The sequence below is a fragment of the Pyrgilauda ruficollis genome, unplaced genomic scaffold (genome assembly GCF_017590135.1).
Source record: "Pyrgilauda ruficollis isolate IOZ18807 unplaced genomic scaffold, ASM1759013v1 scaffold100, whole genome shotgun sequence".
NCBI classification, from domain to species: domain Eukaryota; kingdom Metazoa; phylum Chordata; class Aves; order Passeriformes; family Passeridae; genus Pyrgilauda; species Pyrgilauda ruficollis.
The window spans coordinates 1,301,889-1,319,227 of NW_024508102.1; the positions used below are offsets into that span (position 1 = coordinate 1,301,889).

At 52.3% G+C, this 17,339-nt stretch overlaps 2 protein-coding genes across 11 annotated transcripts in view; one reads left to right on the forward strand and one right to left on the reverse strand.

Annotated features, from left to right (window-relative positions):
* The first annotated feature begins 6 nt into the window (after nucleotides 1-6).
* Nucleotides 7-11,730, forward strand: TBC1D22B (TBC1 domain family member 22B). 5 transcript variants are annotated; one of them, XM_041467158.1, is made up of 14 exons: nucleotides 10-141; nucleotides 2,706-2,768; nucleotides 3,841-3,897; nucleotides 4,826-5,145; nucleotides 5,889-6,068; nucleotides 6,543-6,613; nucleotides 7,013-7,141; nucleotides 7,520-7,585; nucleotides 8,436-8,550; nucleotides 9,006-9,112; nucleotides 9,477-9,552; nucleotides 9,832-9,959; nucleotides 10,188-10,283; nucleotides 10,731-11,730. In XM_041467158.1, the coding sequence occupies exons 1-14, from the start codon at nucleotides 86-88 to the stop codon at nucleotides 10,857-10,859; spliced, it is 1,593 nt and encodes a 530-aa protein (XP_041323092.1). In that variant the 5' UTR covers nucleotides 10-85; the 3' UTR covers nucleotides 10,860-11,730. The 5 variants fall into 5 exon arrangements, 3 of the variants coding, with proteins under 3 accessions (XP_041323098.1, XP_041323106.1, XP_041323092.1); XM_041467164.1 differs by lacking the exon at nucleotides 2,706-2,768 and having other exon boundaries at nucleotides 7-141; XR_005955106.1 differs by lacking the exon at nucleotides 10,731-11,730 and having other exon boundaries at nucleotides 9-141; nucleotides 9,854-9,959.
* Nucleotides 9,558-17,339, reverse strand: part of BRPF3 (bromodomain and PHD finger containing 3) — a 20,593-nt gene continuing 12,811 nt past the window's right edge. For 4 of the 6 annotated variants that reach the window (XM_041467141.1, XM_041467124.1, XM_041467132.1 and 1 more), the window contains 3 exons: nucleotides 16,997-17,094; nucleotides 15,415-15,569; nucleotides 12,847-15,116 (listed from right to left, as the gene is read on the reverse strand). In XM_041467141.1, coding sequence (XP_041323075.1) covers nucleotides 14,933-15,116; nucleotides 15,415-15,569; nucleotides 16,997-17,094 — 437 coding nt within the window. In that variant the 3' untranslated portion in view covers nucleotides 12,847-14,932. Of the gene's footprint in view, nucleotides 9,649-12,846; nucleotides 15,117-15,414; nucleotides 15,570-16,996; nucleotides 17,095-17,339 lie in introns of those variants that run through there. The other 2 variants (XR_005955097.1, XR_005955098.1) reach the window with 2 other exon arrangements.

Below are 17,339 nucleotides of genomic sequence, written 5' to 3' on the forward strand. Positions count from 1 at the left end.
CGCCGCGCCGGGGGCCGGCCGGCCGGGGGTCCCCGCTCCCCGCTCGCGGGCTGGCCGGCCCGCCGGGCCCGCCCCGCCCTCCGCCATGGCGGCCGAGAGCGGCAGGCAGTTCTGGAAGCGGAGCGCCAAGCTGCCGGGCAGGTGAGCTCCGGGAAGGGGTGCGAGGGCCGCGCCCCCCGCGCTCCGGCTGGGGAAGGGGCTGGCACCCAGGCTGCCGCTGGGCTGGGGGTGGCCCTGTGGGGCTCGGGGGTGCCAGGAGGATCTGTCCCGGCTGAGGAGCTGGCTGGGGGCCCCGGGGTTCCTGCCTGGAATGGGGGGATGCCAGCGGCACCCCAGGCTGTGGGACGGGAATTTTGCCGTGGAAGGCTCAATGTGTGAGGGACAAGGGGAGGGTCAGAGCTGCTCCCTCATCTGTAGGACAAGGCAGGCGGTGTGGGGGCTGCGGGGACCCCTGTGTGCCCCCCTGGAAGCAGGATGGAGGGATCGGGGTGCCTTGGAGGCCTCTTTGGGGTAGGCTCAGAGCCGGGGCTGCGCCACCTCCCTTTCCACAGATTCTGAAGAAAACTCATCCTTCCCAAAGTCCTGAGAGGTGTCGCCTTGGGTGGCAGCAGCTGTGTCCCAGAGGGTGTCCCTGCTCACACACGGAGCCCCCCGTCACCCTGTCCTGTGTGGGGTCGCTCCTGGTCCCCTCTGCTCGAGGGAAGGACTGTGAGGGCTCCCCTTGTGCCTCCCTGCCTCAGTTCCTCCAGCTCTGATGCCCTGGCTCCTCTCAGGGATGGGAGAATCAAGTGAAATGTGTGATTGACGTGGTATTTAGGGAGAAGAGGCTGGTGCTGATGAAGGAGAGGCTCCCTACAACGCCTTGGGAGCAAGGCTGACATGGAAAGAGGGCATCAGGCTCTCCGTGGAGGCTTCTCAAGTGCTTTTCCTGCCTGCTGCTCCTCACTTCTGCTCTCACTTGCCTTATCTGAACCCTGCCCTTCGCCTCCTGGGGTATGGGTGCAGTCTGAAACGCTTAGTTGGTTTTAAATCCTGCTGGTCCAGTTAAATATCTCTTTCTAAAGTGTTTTCACCCATCTGCTCATCACTGTGCAGCTCCTTCAGGCTGGTGGACAACCCATGTCTGTGGTGAGCAGAGGGAGAGCGAGGAGCTCTCTGTTCCTCCTCTGCTGCCCCTGTGGGAGGAAAATCCTGGCCTTTCCCTGGGTTATTTCCCAACTGCTCCTGCCTCTTACCCGAAGGTGTCAGCCATGCTCTCAGCAGGGTCGTGGACAGCACCTCTCTTCTCCTCTGGGTGATTTCTGAGCTTTGCCTTGGAAGCTCAAAGCCGGGGAACCGGTCTGGCCGGCAGCCGGGCCTGCCCCAGCCGCTCTGCAGGGCAAGGTTTTGGCAGTGCTCTCCCTTCTCCTGCCTGCCTGCTTGGCAGATATCCTGCACCAGGAGCCTGGTCACCTCCTGAGTGCTGCTTTTTCCAGGGACAGTCACCAACAGGTCTTCAGCAGCCTGACTCTGAGGGTGGAGGTGGGATGTCCTGCATCCGTGGCCACCAGACATCACCCTCCCTTTCTTCTTTTTAGCCTGAGCTTTGAGAGACCCTCCTGTGCAGATTCTTGGCTCTCTCCTTTCTTTCCCCTGACAGTCTGGCAGAGGGAGGCTTTGTAGGGACTTGGATACTGTGTTAGCTTCCTTTTCCATGACACTTTGTGAGTTTGGTCACTTAGTTTTATTAGCTTTTATTTGTTAATAAACTTTATTAGCTTTTGGTCCCTGTAGATTTAGGATGGATTTTAGGTGTAAGTTTAGAACTGGTAAATGCTGCTTTGTTTTTCCAGTGCTGTCTTGTGGTTTTTTGCACTGGGAATTCTCTGCCTGGTAATTTTCTAGGGATGTGTTGGCTGAGTGCTCTGGCATGTTGTCCTCTGTGATGTGTTGTTTATTCCCTGCTCTTTAGAGAGATGGGCAGCCAAAGGTTATTTAAATGCTGTTTTAAAAGGGGAGAATCAGCCTGCTGGAAGTAAAGGTGTTGTGTCCAGAGGGGCAGTGGTGTTTCATGGCTGTGCTCTGCTGCAGTGTCAATAACCCACACCCTGTGATGATCCTGGAGGTGTCACACAGGAGCACAGCCATTGTCCCTCACACACTGGTCACTGAACATCCAGGGAGCAGGAAATGCCTGTCCCAAAGAGTTTGAACTGGGACAGAGCTGGGGACTCATCCAGCCAGGCTGGGAGCACAGCTTAGATCAGCTGGAGATTCTTCTTGGGGAGTGTCTGGCTTGTCAGACTTCCAAAAGAGCTGTGTGCAGGTGGGACCCCCTGCCATTGCATCAAACACTGATTCAGAACCCCAGGAAAGGGTTTCCTCCCCAGCACTGGCTGCCACATCCCCTCCTCTCTCTAACACACATTGGAATTGTGAAGTCCAGGTGAACCAAAGCAGTTCCCCTCTGCAGCCTGTGGGTCCCTGACAGGGAGGAGGAACCTTGGCTGGATATCCTGGGACACTGTGAGTTTGGCCATGGGAGAGGCTCTGCTGGCTCCTGTCCTACAGGGAGCTGCCACGAGTCACTGGGAAGCAATGCTGATCTGGAGGGCTTGTTCTTCCTCCTCCTCATCATCTCTTTGCTATGTCAACCCGTGGAGGTGCCTCTGCTTAATTGCAGTCCTGACTTCCAGGTGCTCATTAGTCATCACCCTCTGTCCTAGGCTTAATCCTCGATGGATAAACTCAGTGAGGACTTCCAGCCTCGAGGGACAGCCACTGCAGTGGTGAGCCCACCCCTGCCTGGGCTGCTCCTCCAGGATCTCTCTGTGCTGTGGCTGTTTCCAGCCTCTTCCCTGGCTCTCTGCATCTCTCCCCTGCCAGCTGGACCTGTTGCTTTTGCATCCTCAGCTTGTTCCCAGCTGCACCAGGCTGCCATCCCTCTCCTCCATGGCTGGGCCTGCTGGTTTTACTGCCGGGCACCATCTGCAGCTCCTAGAAACCAGGCCAGCTCTATTGACCCAAGAGAAGCTTGTTCCTTGTGTGCCAGCTCTGAAAGGGCCTTTGTCTGTGCCATGGCATTGCAGGACTTGTTTTCCAGAGGTTGTTTTCCAGGGTGGGGTGGCTGTGAATAGTTCCTCCAATGCAGGTGATAACTCAGGATCCCTGTCTCACCTCCAGAGTCTGTAAAAACAGTGATGAACTTTTTTTTCAGTAGCTCCTCTCTGAGGTGATGCTCCCCTTGTAGGGCCTGGAGCCCTCAGGCTCCTTGTTCCAAGGAACCAGGGACCAAGACGTGGCAACTCATTTCAGGCTACATAGGAAGTAATTGATTAAACCAGGATTTGGACCTGAGTCAAACCACGTCCTGTACCAGGAATTCCTTCTCCTTGGCACTGGCTGTGATCCTGAGAGCCAGCATGGGCTTCAAACCCTGGAGTACATTCATGGAGGAGCCCCAGTGTCACTGCCTGGAGCCCTTCCCTGTCCTGGGGAGGGTGAGTTCCCCAAACTGGAAAAGAGAACAAATGGCAGTGTGTGCAGCAGGTAGACTGAGACACCTGGACATGTGGAGTGAGCTGGTGGTGCAGGAAAGAGCAGATCTCAAATCCCAGCTCGGGCTGGACCGGGCCTAAGAGTTTAAACAAGGCTTCTCTTTGCTACTGCAAAGAACAAATCTTCATCTGCATGTGGCACTTTGGATCTAAGGCTTGTAAGTTAGAAGGTTTTTGAAGCTGCTTTTGGGCTTTCATTCACCTCCTGATAGCAGGCAAGAAGCATGACCCCAGTTTAGGCTGAGATTATTTGTAGGACCTCTTTTTACAGCATCTTGGATTTTTTCTTTTCCCCTTCCTGCAGCATTCAGCCTGTCTATGGAGCACAGCATCCTCCGCTGGATTCCCGGCTCACCAAAAAGTGAGTGTTTGGCTCCTGGAGATGCAGCACAAGGCCTGGCAGCTGTGCAGTAGGTGGAGGTCTCCAGCATCCCTGGCACTGTGATGTTGCAACAGAGAAGGACAGCAGTGCAAGGGGGGTGGTGCTGCCTTGAGCTCTGCAAAATCTTGCAGGGAGAGCTTATCTGCTGGTGCCCTTTATGGCCAGAAATCCATACAGTAACACCCACATCAAAGGAAACAGATTTATTTTATTTTTTTAGCAGTGTCTGATCCTTCTGCTCCTCTGTGGAGCTGGAGGAATTAAGGGAAAGGGAGGTAAAGCTGTCCAGCAGCTGCAAGGCTGGAGAGCTGCAGCAGTGTTCCCAGCAGGAAAAGGCAGAATTCCTGGTCTGAACTGCCTCCTTGTCCCTGTCCTGTGTCGTGGTGAAAGTTCCCTGCTTCAGGTGGTGGACTTTGGCTCCTGTAGCTAAAGAGTAAATTCCTTCTGTGCCTGAGGAAAGACCCAGGCTGGTCTGGCTGCTGGGAACAAGTGCAGCTGTTCTGGGAGTGTCCATGGAAGGAGACCTGCTCTGTCTGCCCTCTGACATGCCTCTCTCCAGGTTGCAAGATCTTTTTTTGGGTGTTAATCTACCTGTTTTGTGTAGGGTGGGGGAGAGCTGGAAGAATTGTACCTGTCTCCTTTTTTTGTTTGTCCTTCCGAGCCAGGAAGGCTGGCATCTCTCCAGCTGTGTGCTGCCACTGTGGCCTCAGACTGCTGTCACAGCAGCCTGTGACAGCCACTCCTGACAGCGGGCAGCCCAGAGGGACTGAACATTTTCCTTAGGTCTGGGAGGAGGAACGGGGAAAGTGGACAAAGGGATTGGCTGATTGGAGCGAGGGCGTGGGGAAAGGGAAGAAAATGAGCTCATGCAACAGCAGGGCTCTGATCCTGTTCCTCTGGCTCACAGCTTCATCAAGGACCGCTCCAAGGCCACTGGGCTGCCCATGAAAAGCAAGAAGGCCTCCAGCTTCCACGAGTTTGCCCGCAGTACCAGCGACGCCTGGGACATCGGGGATGACGAAGACGAGGACTTCTCCTCCTCCTCCTCCTCGTCCTCTTTGCAAACCCTGAACTCTAAAGTGGCCAAGGCCGCGGCAGCGCAGGTTCTGGAGAACCACAGCAAGCTGCGGGCCAAGCCCGAGCGGTGCCAGCCTGCCCTCGGGGACCTGCCCACCAACTGCAAGGTCATCAAGTCCAGCAGCGAGGCCCAGCTCTCCAGGACCTCTGGTAAGAGCCATCTTCAGGAGCAGCCTGCTGCTCCAGTGCTCTCTTGCTTGGCCACTGAACTCAACTGCTCGTTGCTACTCCCAGTATGGCCAATAAGCTTTTCTTCCTTTTGGTATCCTGTACTCCAAGGAGCCATTTTCAGAGGCCTGGCTTTAATGCTTGTGTCCTCAGCTGCTCAGTGTCTGCCCCAGAGTCATCCATGTTCTAGGTGCTAAGTCAGTTTTGAGATCTGTTAAGTTCTCACTGTCTGCTTCCACGGTGGTTTGGTGTGCTGCTCTTAGCAAAGGCCTGGGTGAGGTGGTGTTGACACAGCTTGGGCAGGGAATTGGGCAGCAGCAGCCCCTGCTCGCTGCCTTGCCTGCCTGTGCAGTGACAGTACCTCAGGATGGCACTGGCAGCCCATCAGCTCCTCTCTCTGCTCTGGCAATCAGCTCGATTGGTGTTTGGATCTGGAGAGCAGAGCAGATCTGAATGGCAGTTCTGCCTTGTCTCCTGTGTCCTTCCCTGTGTGGAGGGAAGTCTGGTCCACTTGCAGGTGTTTGGATGGAGGAGGAAGGAAAGGGGGGAAGTGGTGGAAGAGGCACCACAGATGCCTGTGAACTGCTGATCCATTGGAGTGGGCCAGTGGTGCTGAGGGATAGAAAGGTGGAATCTGCAGTGTCTGACAGGGGCTGTGGCAGTGAGGTGGGGTTGGAGAGGTGGAAGCTCCATCCCCAGCTCAGTGCAGCCTCTGTCCTCGCTAGAGGAGGCCTGTGTGCGGAGCCCCCTGCAGAAGCAGCAGTCCCTCCCGCTCCGGCCTGTCATTCCCCTCGTGGCTCGGATCTCTGACCAAAACGCCTCCGGGGCTCCCCCTATGACCGTGCGGGAGAAAACGCGCCTGGAGAAGTTCCGGCAGCTCCTTTCCAGCCACAACACCGACCTGGGTGAGTGGGGCACGGTGAGGCTGGGCAGGGCAGGGCAGAAGGGGCCTGCTGCCTGCAAGGTCTGCTTTGGGGTGGAAAAAAAATCACTGCCTGCAGTTGTGCCAGATGGGTGTTTGCAGGAATCACCCTGTTGGCAGATGGTGATGTCCTCCAGCCCCTCTGTGTCTGTCCCTAATCATTCTCCATCTTGCATATGATGGGTGGGATCACTGGGGGCTGTCTCTGCATGAGAACGAAGTCCTGGCACATTGGTGACCCTGCAGCTCCCTGTTCTGTGCCCGAGCTGGGCTGAAATCACCTCTGCTCTCCTTGCAGCAGACCCACATCCCCAGTCATTGCTAGTGTGGGAGCCTTCCTGGAGGCTCATTGTCTCCAGAGCCTGCAGGAGCAGACTGGGCTTTCCTCTCCTTCTAGGTGTAGTGGTGCCTGGACGTGCCTAGGATCTAATCCATTGCCACCACTGTCCGTTTGCAGATGAGCTGAGAAAATGCAGCTGGCCTGGTGTGCCCAGAGAGGTCCGGCCTGTGACGTGGAGGCTGCTGTCAGTAAGTACTGGGAGCTGTGAGCCCGGAGTCTGGGAGCACTGTGCCACCTCAGGGACACTGCTCCCACACCTGCCTGTGTCCCATAGCCAGCTTTGCCTGTGTTCCCAGTGCCCAGCTTCCAGGTGAGCTGTAGGGTGTTTTGATCAGGGAGTGCCACTGCTGCATCCTCGTGGAGCTCAAAGCCCAGACTGGTGTGGGGACTGCGTGGGTCAGTCTCTTCTGGGAAACTGAATCTGGTGAAGTTGGATTACTCCAGGCTCAGGGGCTTTGGAAGGCCAAACTCCACGAAAGCTCTATCCCCAGCTCCCGAGTTGTGTGCCTGATGTTTGTGCACAGCTGGCAGGATTTTGGGGTGGTGAGGAAGGAGGGTCTGCCCTGAGCTGAGCTCTCCCAACGCAGGGCTACCTCCCCGCCAACTCGGAGCGCCGCAAGCTGACCCTGCAGAGGAAGAGGGAGGAGTACTTCGGCTTCATCCAGCAGTACTACGACTCCCGGAACGAGGAGCACCACCAGGACACCTACAGACAGGTAGGAACCCTCCTGCTGCCTTCCTGCCTTGGGTATAGCCCTCTCCTCTCTCTTGCTGCTGCTTGTCCCCATGGGTGGGCTCATGCCAGGACTTGCTCTAGCTGTAGATAGGAGGAGTCTTCTCTTTGGGGAAAAGGCACCATGGTTCTGTCCTTGTTAGTTTAAGCTTTTCCTAAGTTGATCTAATTTAGGAAAATTTCAGCTCTGAACTACCTGCCTGCACATGAGCAGAGCAGACTGCAGATGATTTTCTCAGTACAGCTGTCATCTGTAGCTTGTCAGCTCTTGCCTGGGGGAACACTCATGGTGGATTCCCCTCTGTTAGCTTGTGACAACTGGAAAGCACAGCTGGTGTGTGTAACCCACCTTCTTTTCCAGATCCACATTGACATTCCAAGGACCAACCCACTCATTCCCCTCTTCCAGCAGCCACTCGTCCAGGAGGTAAGGGGGGGTGAAGCTCCTGCCCTGCACTTGCTGTGGGATGTGTGTGTGGAGTGAGGCCAGCACTGCTCCTAGGGAGTTAACTTTGTGGGGAAACTTCCCTGCCTGACACTCCTGATGCAAATACCTTCTGGAACTGTCTGGTCTTGTCCCACGTTTCTAAAGATAGCAAACCTGGAGCTTGGGGGTTATGAGATGATCTTTTCTTTAGCAAGAAGTAGCCCAGAGCTGGTAAAAAACCTGAAGCTTTTGAGACAAATTGAATGCATTTGAACCAGAACACAGGATAGTTCTGTTCTGTTTCAAAACCTCTTTTATGGGAGAAACCTGGGCAGGGATGGGTTCAAGAGGTGGCCAGGAGGTGTGGGCACCTGTCCTCTCTGGAAACAAGCTCAGTGTGTGTATGTGGTGTGTCAGAGCATGGTGTCCAGGGCGTTGGGAATGTTGGTGGCTGTGAGGGAAGCTGCCCTGTTGGGAAGTATCCTGATCTGTGGTGCTTTTCTGGAAGTACTGTGCTGATACCTCATCTTCCCACCTGATGTTCAGCCAAGGAGGCTGCTCTGCCCTGTCCTGTGGATGTTAAGCTGTCTGGGTCTTGAAAAGTTTGGTCTGCATTTCTTCAGGCAAAGGTTTTGATGAGGAGCCTGGGCTGTCTTGGCTGGCCTGCATGTGGGATCTGTGGATGACACAGAGTCTCTCCTAGGACTTCTATGCCTCTAACATTACCTTACTGCTACAGAAAAGCCTGTCAGTGCATGGTCTGCACTCCCTGAGCTTAGCAGTTATGCTTTTCTGCCTTCCCTTCATGCATGGCTAATGCAGGTACCTGCTTTCCCTGGTTCTTCCCTAGATTTTTGAGAGAATCCTGTTTATCTGGGCCATTCGCCACCCAGCCAGCGGCTATGTGCAGGGCATCAATGACCTGGTCACCCCCTTCTTTGTTGTGTTCCTCTCTGAGCACGTTGGTAAGTGACCCTTGCTGCTCTAAGCACTCCTGACTGTGGGATTTGAAGTGGTGTGAAATGCTGGCATGAGGAGAACTTGCTCTGCTGGAGAAGGGGATGATGTGCTCTTCCTTTAGAGTGCCTGGGCCTGCCTGGAGTTGTGTTTTGACCTCTTGCTGTATCTCTGCTCCCTGGCTGCTTGCCAGGATTTCTGAGCCTCTGAAACTGGAAATAGGCCAGCTTAGCCCTGTTATTTATCTGATGTAGTGATGTGACAGCAGTGTGGTGGGTGCTCTCTTGCCAAGGAGAAAAGGGAGGGAACTGCTGGGTCGGTCAAACCAGGAGGGCCAGACCTGTGTCTCCTGACTTTGAGTGTTGCAGAGCCTCCTGAAGTTTGGCCTGATAAAGCCCCTGGGATTGTCCCATGTCCCTGGTGTCCCCCATCTCCCTCATGCTCTTCCCTCTCTGTTTTGCAGAGGAGGATGTGGAAAACTTTGACGTGACAAACCTGTCCCAGGACGTTTTACGGAGCATCGAAGCCGACAGCTTTTGGTGCATGAGCAAGCTGCTGGATGGGATCCAGGTGAGCCTCTGGGGCCACAGCAATTCCTTTGCCCTCGCTGGGGTGGCAGTGTGGTTGTTTCCTCTCCCTGTCTGGGGGAGTATTCTGCATGCTCCAGCATTTAGGGAGGTTTTGCTACTTCAGTGACTTCAGTTTCTTCACTGAATCTGTTAATCTGTGAAATCCCGGGGAGATGGGTGCTGTGGCTGTCCAGATGGCCCCGTGCTGACCAGGGAGCTCACAGCAGGCACAGTCCTGGTGCCCAAGAGCCCCGTCTCCTTGGCTCATGATAATCTCATCCCAACTGTCCAACTGCTGATCTGGGTTTGATCATTTCTAGCTGTTGTTCAAGCTGCTGCTTCTGACTCAAGGCCTCTCCCCACAGGACAATTACACCTTTGCACAGCCAGGGATCCAGAAGAAAGTGAAAGCCCTGGAGGAGCTGGTCAGCCGGATCGATGGTAGGTGACACGGGAGTCTGGTCAGGATTGTCACAGCACAGGGAGTCTCCTTTGGGACAGCTCTCAGGGCAGGGGCGGACACTTCTTACAACACTCCTGGAAGCAGAGCAGGGCAGGGTCAGCCAGAAACCCCCTGGTGACAGCACAGGGTGAGGAGAGAAGGAATTTGGGAGAAAAAGATCTCAGCCTGAAAGTGTGTGAAAGCCAGTGTGCTGTGAGCAGCGTGCAGGAGCTGGGCACTGTGAGCCCCAGGTGTGTAAGTGAAATGTGCTGTTTCAGAGCAGGTACATAATCACTTTAGGAAGTACGAGGTCGAGTACCTGCAGTTTGCCTTTCGCTGGATGAACAACCTGCTCATGAGGGAGCTGCCCCTCCGCTGCACCATCCGCCTCTGGGACACCTACCAGGTATGCAGCTCCACTGACCTCCCTCAGCGTGTCACTGTCACTCGTGTCCCTGTCCCCACGGGGACAGAGGTCTCCTGGCACTAGCTGGGGTGCTGAGGGAAACAAAGCAGTGTGGCCCCAAGATGTTTACAGCCAGCTGGGTGATGGGTGGCCCAGTAGGACATCTGTGTCTGGGGGTGGTTCTCCAGCTGAGCTGCAGGAGTTCACCCAGAGTTTTGCTGTCCACAGTCAGAGCCAGAAGGATTCTCCCATTTCCACCTGTACGTCTGTGCTGCCTTCTTGATCAAGTGGCGGAAGGAGATTCTGGATGAGGAAGACTTCCAAGTAAGACCCTGAGGTTGGGGGTGATCCCCTGGGGAAGGGAAGTAGAGGGGAGGGAATTGCTCTGGTTGGGAGCCCAGTGTGGACATGGACAGCTGTCAGAGCTGGCTCCAGGATCACCTGGTCTCAGCAGATTTGCCTGGAAATAACTTGAGCCTTGGTCATAAGGACAGAGACTGGAGCTGTTGGAAGGTTCAAGCATCCCATTCCAGTTCTGATCACAGTGTCCAGCTGTAGCCCTGTAACAGCACCCTTATTCCAAGGGGCTTGGGGTGCTTCACTGGTTCAGATCTAGACCCAAGCACATCTTGATGTTGTCCCTGAGCCTTTCAGACCTGCGGGTGTGGTGAGCAGAAGTTACTGCTGCCACTGCTCAGGCCAGCCCCAAGCCTGCACTGGATCTGTGCTCTCCTTCAGCCTCTCCAAACTAAGCATCTTCCCCTCTTCCAGGGCCTTTTGATGTTGCTACAAAACCTGCCCACAATACACTGGGGTAATGAAGAGATTGGGCTGCTGCTGGCTGAAGCCTACAGACTCAAGTACATGTTTGCAGATGCCCCAAACCATTACCGCCGATAGGTGCCCAGACTGGCTCCTCTCTCCCTGCCCGCCCCTTGTCCTGGCCCGATCTGATCACTGTGGCATTTTTGTCATCCCAACTCCTCGGACACTCCAGCCAGCAGCTGCTCTTTGCTGTACAAAGCTCACCTGAACTCCTGTCTTAACTCTGAACGTGTGCCTGTCTGCCACTCCATCGCCTGGATGTGCCATTTTGACGACTCTCAGTATTTCACTCCGTGCTGGTGGCTCACGCCAGGAAGGGAGGCTTCAAGGGGCTGAGAGAGAACATGGGGGAAGCTTTACAGATAAACTGAGCCAGAGACGAAGCCCTCCTGTCCTCTCCACTCCCTGTCCTGGGCTTGTGTGGCTGGGACCACTTCAGCTTTGCTGCCTCCCGTTGCCCTGCCCCATCTGCTCCCTCCTCTCTCCTGACACCGTTTGCGCCAAGTCCCAGATGAAAATGCCTTATCAGAGACCTGCCTGGCAGCAGAATCCTTCCCCACCAGGGTGGCAGGGCAAGAAGTTTCTCTCAGGGCCTACCTTCGCTCCGAGGGTCCAGAGACCCCCCAAGCACTTTGTGGGTTCACAAGAGAGTCCCTCGTGCCTGCCCTCCCTCCTCGTCTCCATCCTCTTCGCCTACCTCTCCCCCAGGGCAGCAGGGCAGGCACGACGGGGGCCACGACCACTCCATCCTCACACCCCTGGAATGACACGTGCCAGCCTGGTGGAACTTTTGGTGACTGATGTTCTGTGAGCACAGCGTGTGGGGAAGGCACGGAGGGGGTGCTGCTAGGGGAGCAACATCTCTCAAAAACCTCCTGACAACGTCCCCGCTCCTCCGAGGCGTTCTGTGTATATTGTGTTCTTGTGTATATGGGTCAAAGATGTACAATATATGTCTTCTCTTTGTAGCAGATTTTATATTTATAACATGAACCCCTTGTTCTCCCCATCCTCTCCACGCCTCAGAAGGATGCCTGGCTGTGCTGTTGTAGGGTTTTGAACCCTCTGGAGGTGGGGGGGGGGTGTTCCAGGGCTGCAGGTTTCTATCCTGATGTGTTCCTGCAGTGCTGGCTCTGCCCGAGGTGTGACAGGAACACACCTCAGGGTTTGGGCAGTGGAGGAGGTGGCAGCTCCCAGCAGAAGCAAGGGAGAGCCTGCTGGAGACACAGGGGCTGCAGGGTGGCAGTGCCCCCGGGCCCTGCAGGGCTGTGCCAGGGCTGCACTCCAGGGAGGAACAGTCCTGGAGCTGCAGTGGCTGTCCCCAGCAGCCAGGGCAGCTCTCACTGCTGTCCCCCAAGCATCCCTGAGGGCAGCCCTGCTGTGGGTGCTGGTAACAGCTGGGGATGCTTCCAGGGGCCATTCCTTTCTGTGGGCAGCACCTCTGTGCTGTGCCACGGGCTGGATCTGGGAGGGCATGAGGGGACAGATCTGGGCCACCCTGGGCACTCCTGCTGGGCCACCAGGGCTTTCCTGGCAGGGCTGGAGGCTCCCAGTCCTCCACGTTCCCTTTCTGTTCCCAGGGGGAGAAGGCAGCAGGCAGTGAGGTCTGGGCCAAGCATGTGACAGGCAGAACCTTGTTGCCAATAAAACTCCAAACAGAATCTCAAGAAATCACTTTCCTAAGGTGGACTTGTTCTTCTCAGGCATTTGGACTTTGTTTGTGCGTGCCTTTTGTTGTTTTTCTCTGAGAAAACAGAGTGGTCCTTAGTTTAACATCAACTAAAAAGAGGAAATAATTAAAACAACTTCAAACAAACAAAAAAAAAACCCTACAAACAAAACCAGCACAAGGTGGGACCTCTCCATGCAGCAGCCAGTGGTGTCACCCACTGCACAGGGGACACAGGACATGGTGGAGGCAGAAGAAGAAACCCCTCCCTGTGTCACCTCCCTGCCACTGCTCTGCCCACCTGCACCTGGGATAATTAAAAGCCATCACGGTAAGTTCTGGATTTCAGGACAACATTAGCAAGGAAGAACTCTTTCTGAGGGTGGTGGTTTGTTGTTTTGATTTTTTTTTTCCATACATTAGAACATTTATTTCTCAGAGAGAAAATATAGTCTCAGACAGTCAGATTATAGTAGGTAAAATTAGCTTTTTTTTTCTTTACAAGCATAGATTTTCTTATTACTTCTCTTATACCATCTGATATAAACAATTCTAGAAAGCAAATAAACTCACTTTCTACAATAAATAGAGCAATCTGTGCTTTACAGCAGACTGACAGTAACATTTAGGTTCTGTAGCAACAACAGGATATCAGCCAATCCAAATTCTAAACTCATTTAAAAACCAAACAAAACGGAAAAAAAAAAAAAAAAAAGAAAATAAAAGACCAGCTCCCAAGACCTTAAAACATATACACAGGTCACTAGTCCACAGCTGAGCTACCACCTGGAAAAGTGTATGTTCCTTTAAATAAATTACACTGTGTGCATATAAAAGACCCAGCAACACAACTGAGGACTTCAAGAATGGTGACAATAAGTCTAAATAATTTAGAACATTTTACAACTATATACACAACATCCTTCCCTAGCCACACTCCATGGGCAATATTACCACTATTAATATTTTTACAAACTCCTATGCCCCATCTCTATATGTTAAAGGAATCTTAAACTTCCTTCAAATGCAGTTCCATGCCCCAATGTATAAGAAGTGGTATTTTAAAAAAGTAGAGCAAGTAGAAATGGCAGTGATTACTCCCTACTATTCATTAGCATTAATTATTATTATTTTGACTCCACATTCTCTTCAGTATGAAAAAGTTAAAAATAATTAAAAAATACTGAGTTAAAAAGCAAAATGATGATATTCAATCTACAATCTTGCTTTGCACCTTTGGCTCTTTAAAATGGGAAAGCAAAGAGGGATATGCAACAGAAGAGATCAGAGAAATCATAAAGTCCTTGGCTAATAGAAAAGATTTAGTCACCAAGCTCCCAAACATCAGTTTGTCCCTGTTTGTTTTTTTTTTCCTTTTTTTTTTTGCAATGCAAACCCAAACCAACAGGGACTGTCTGGGTTTACCTGGATGACAACACTGGAGACCCACACACCAGGGAAGGATGTGCACGTGTGGGAGAAGGTGAAACAGCAGAAGGGTCGTGTGCTCTGGTCAGTGCTTGCTTTCAGTCCAAAATGTGGCAGAGGAAAACAGGGAGACAGAAAAGAGGAGGGGGGAAAAAAGGAAGAGGAGCCTTACACCAAATGTGCATAAATCAACACAAAAGATGCATCTCCCTCCAACCCTGATCAACCTCAGTGCCTGAAGAGCTGCTCCAGCTCAACAGACACCTCCAAAATTACTTCTTGAAAAAAGGAAGTTATCTTTTCTTAGGTACTGTGCTAAGTCATGATATGAAATGTTACTGCAACAAGCAGAGTGACAGAAATCAGAACTGAAATGTGAAACTACAAAATCAATTTCTAAGACATAGACACAAATCAGGTAATTTGATTTTCATCTTTAAAGCTCTGTGCATCTGTGCATGAAGCTGTGCAGGGAGGGAAGGTTACCAAAATCTCAAGCTTTTCTAAATGCAGTGAGAGAAATCTAAACAAGAAAACACAATGTAGGTAGGCAGGAGAATGACAATCAGAGCTCCCAGCTATGATTCTCTGTGGTTTTTATGTGACAGGACAATGTCATTTAAAGAAAAATGAAAAGGCCAATGATGGTTAGGGTAAATTTGGCACAAGAAAGTCCAGTTGGGATTTCTGTCAAGAATCCTGGGGGTGTCAGATTCCCAGGCATTACCTGGGACTGGCTGACCACTCAAAACCCTGGCAGTCCAGAGAGGCAGGGGACGGTGCATGAGGTCCCAACATCCAAGTGCTGTGTGCTCTGCTCACTGCAGCAACTCACCTTGGCTCCTGTCACCTGTCAGCTTTTCCTACCTACCTTACTCCCTGCAGACTACATTTCATCTCCTGCCAGCTCTTCAGCAAAACACATTCAGGAAGAAGCCGGACAAGGGTTTTTTTTTTTTTTGGCACATTTCAGGGTACTCCAAGGTGCTGGAGGTGCTGCACTGGGAGTGCAGTGAGCTGGAGGTGTGGAGGAGCAGGAGCCCAGAGCTCCTCACAGGTAGGTGGCTGGGATGAAGGGGTTGTCCCCCTGCACTCTGCTCAGGTGGATCATGGCTCGGTCGTAGGCCACCTGCACCGACTTGCGGATGCTGGTTTTGCGTCCCTCCATCATCTTCAGCTTGTCCACGGTGTCATCCACGCCCAGGGGAAACACTTTGTCCCGTGGCAGCCACTGCCTGCAGCACAGAGAGTGCACAGACCTGTCACCTCCTCCCCAGGAGCAGTTACAGCCATGGGATGCATTAATTCATCATCACCGCCCCACAATGAAGGTACAAATGTTTAAATCCCTGCATTTGACGTAGAAGAGGCCCCTGCAGCCAAAATGCTTTCTGAGCACAGACTTCTCTCTGCATGTTTAAATTCCCCCATTTACATGTAACATCATCATAATCCCTGCATGCTCCCACATCCCAAAGATCATGTCAAATCTTCTCACTCAGGCTCACCACGGAGCTGTGTGCACACACTCACCAGGTTCTCTTGTTGTCAAAGAAAAGGACAAGGAAGAGTTTTTCTCCTGCCTCTGTCTGCCTCTGCTCCCCCAGCTTCAGGACATCCATGGGGGGCACAGGGATGGGGACTCCATTGTGCAGCAAACCCTCACGTGGCATCTTGGGGTCGATAATCTGGGGACACAGGGGAGGACATTCAGCACAAAACACTTCCAAGCAATGAACAGAATGCATTATTCTTCTGTTCTTTCAGTGTACCCAAGCTAGACAAATTAAGTCTACTTTGGGGGGTAAGCAAAATTGCTTGTTTTCTAAAAAAATTTCAGCCTGAGGCTTTCCCCTGTGAGAAGGAAGCCAGTGAGTCCCAAAGCCAGGCACCCCATCCTGAAAAATGGATGTGTGTGGCTCTGCGTGGCTGTAAATGCATTTACACTAATTCAGTACAAATTCAGGATTATTCTGTTCAGCAAAGGATTTCCCTCCCTCACACCAAACTCCAAACAAATGCAACGCTCCTGCTGTACTCCACAGGCAAATGTGATTTCACAACTGCTCCATTCTGGAACAACTCAGTTGGCATCAGTGGCATTGCTCAGATTTACACTGCATTAGATCACAACCAGGCCAAATATTTTGAGAGCTGACAAGCAGTGCTGGCTCCATCAAGCCAGGGGAACAGAGACTACAGTAATTTTGAAGATAAGTCACAACAAATGCATCAATTCTCTCCATATAAAGCAGAAATGTCCATGTGCACATTTGTGCTCTGTCAGCTCAGGAGAAGAAAACAGCAGAGGGTGGCTGCAATCCTCAGTCTGTTCCTCTTCCCCTCCTAAGGGCTTGAAAAAGTAGATTTGCTCTGCCATGGCCATCTGTAGGAGTTTATTAAGACACTTTGCCACCCCAACAGGCTGCTATAGAAAAAGCCTTTTTTGGAGGCAGTCTCAGTGGTTAAATCCATTCTAAGCCACAGTTTAATTCTGGCTGTAGCCACGTGGAGAACTAAAACTGCTTTGGCTGATCCATGGATGTTCCCTCTTCTGGGCTCCCACCTGGAGTAAGAGCATGGATGAGGGTCACAATTCCAGCAAAATCTGCCCTTTTTGATGGCATTAACAGATAAATATCCAAAGGCAGGTAAACAGTAAGAAATAATATCCAAGGGACATGCATATATGCTCGTATTTAAATCAAACATATGGTTGTTGCAAGAGGATGTAGACATGACAGGGCCAGCTGGGCACCTACAGATGGAGCTGTGCTCACCAAACAGGAAAATGTGCAGGCAGCAGAACCTAGTGCCTGCATTTATAAAATTTAGGTCTTCTCATCCCCACAGTACTGATGACTTTCCTCAGAGGAGAGTGAAAGAGCTCCTACCCCTGACAATGAGAGACCAATGTTTTATGAATCCTCTGCAAAGCTCTGAAACAATGAGCTGGGAAAATTCACTGTGCAAAGAGGAAAGGAGAAGAAAATATTACACATATTACATTATTTTGGGAAGTTTCCCTTTTCTGTCTGGTTACAATGCACAGCAGAACTGTGTTCTGGGCTGCCTGAGCTGCAAGGTCAGGCTGTGCAGAGCACAGGGCACTCACCAAGGCAGGGTAGGAGGGATAACCACGGCACTTGGCCCACACCAGCTCCAGGGGCTCCAGCTCAGCCTGGCTCTCAAAGGACATCAGGAGAGGCCTGCCTAAGGGACAGCAGGAGACAGAGCTTAGGAGCTACCAGCAAAAGGGTTATGAAAAAAAAAAAGAACCACACTGTCATCTCACCCAGGCCTCATCTCAGTAGCAATCAACCAAAACAAATTAACAACTGTAGTACTTAAAGCACACCGACAAGAAAAAAAGGAAAATTACTTTTTTGTATCTATATGAAGTGGGTGTTTATGATAAAACTCAGCATGTACCAAACTCCAGCCTTCTTTGTGCTCTC

What these genes read in the sequence shown, in the direction of transcription:
- TBC1D22B (XM_041467158.1), top strand. Translation starts at nt 86, where the DNA reads ATGGCGGCCGAGAGCGGCAGGCAGTTCTGGAAGCGGAGCGCCAAGCTG. An exon ending in GATTCCCGGCTCACCAAAAA is followed by an intron (nt 3,898 to 4,825) that starts GTGAGTGTTTGG and finishes TCTGGCTCACAG; the next exon opens with CTTCATCAAGGACCGCTCCA. An exon ending in CCAGCTCTCCAGGACCTCTG is followed by an intron (nt 5,146 to 5,888) that starts GTAAGAGCCATC and finishes TGTCCTCGCTAG; the next exon opens with AGGAGGCCTGTGTGCGGAGC.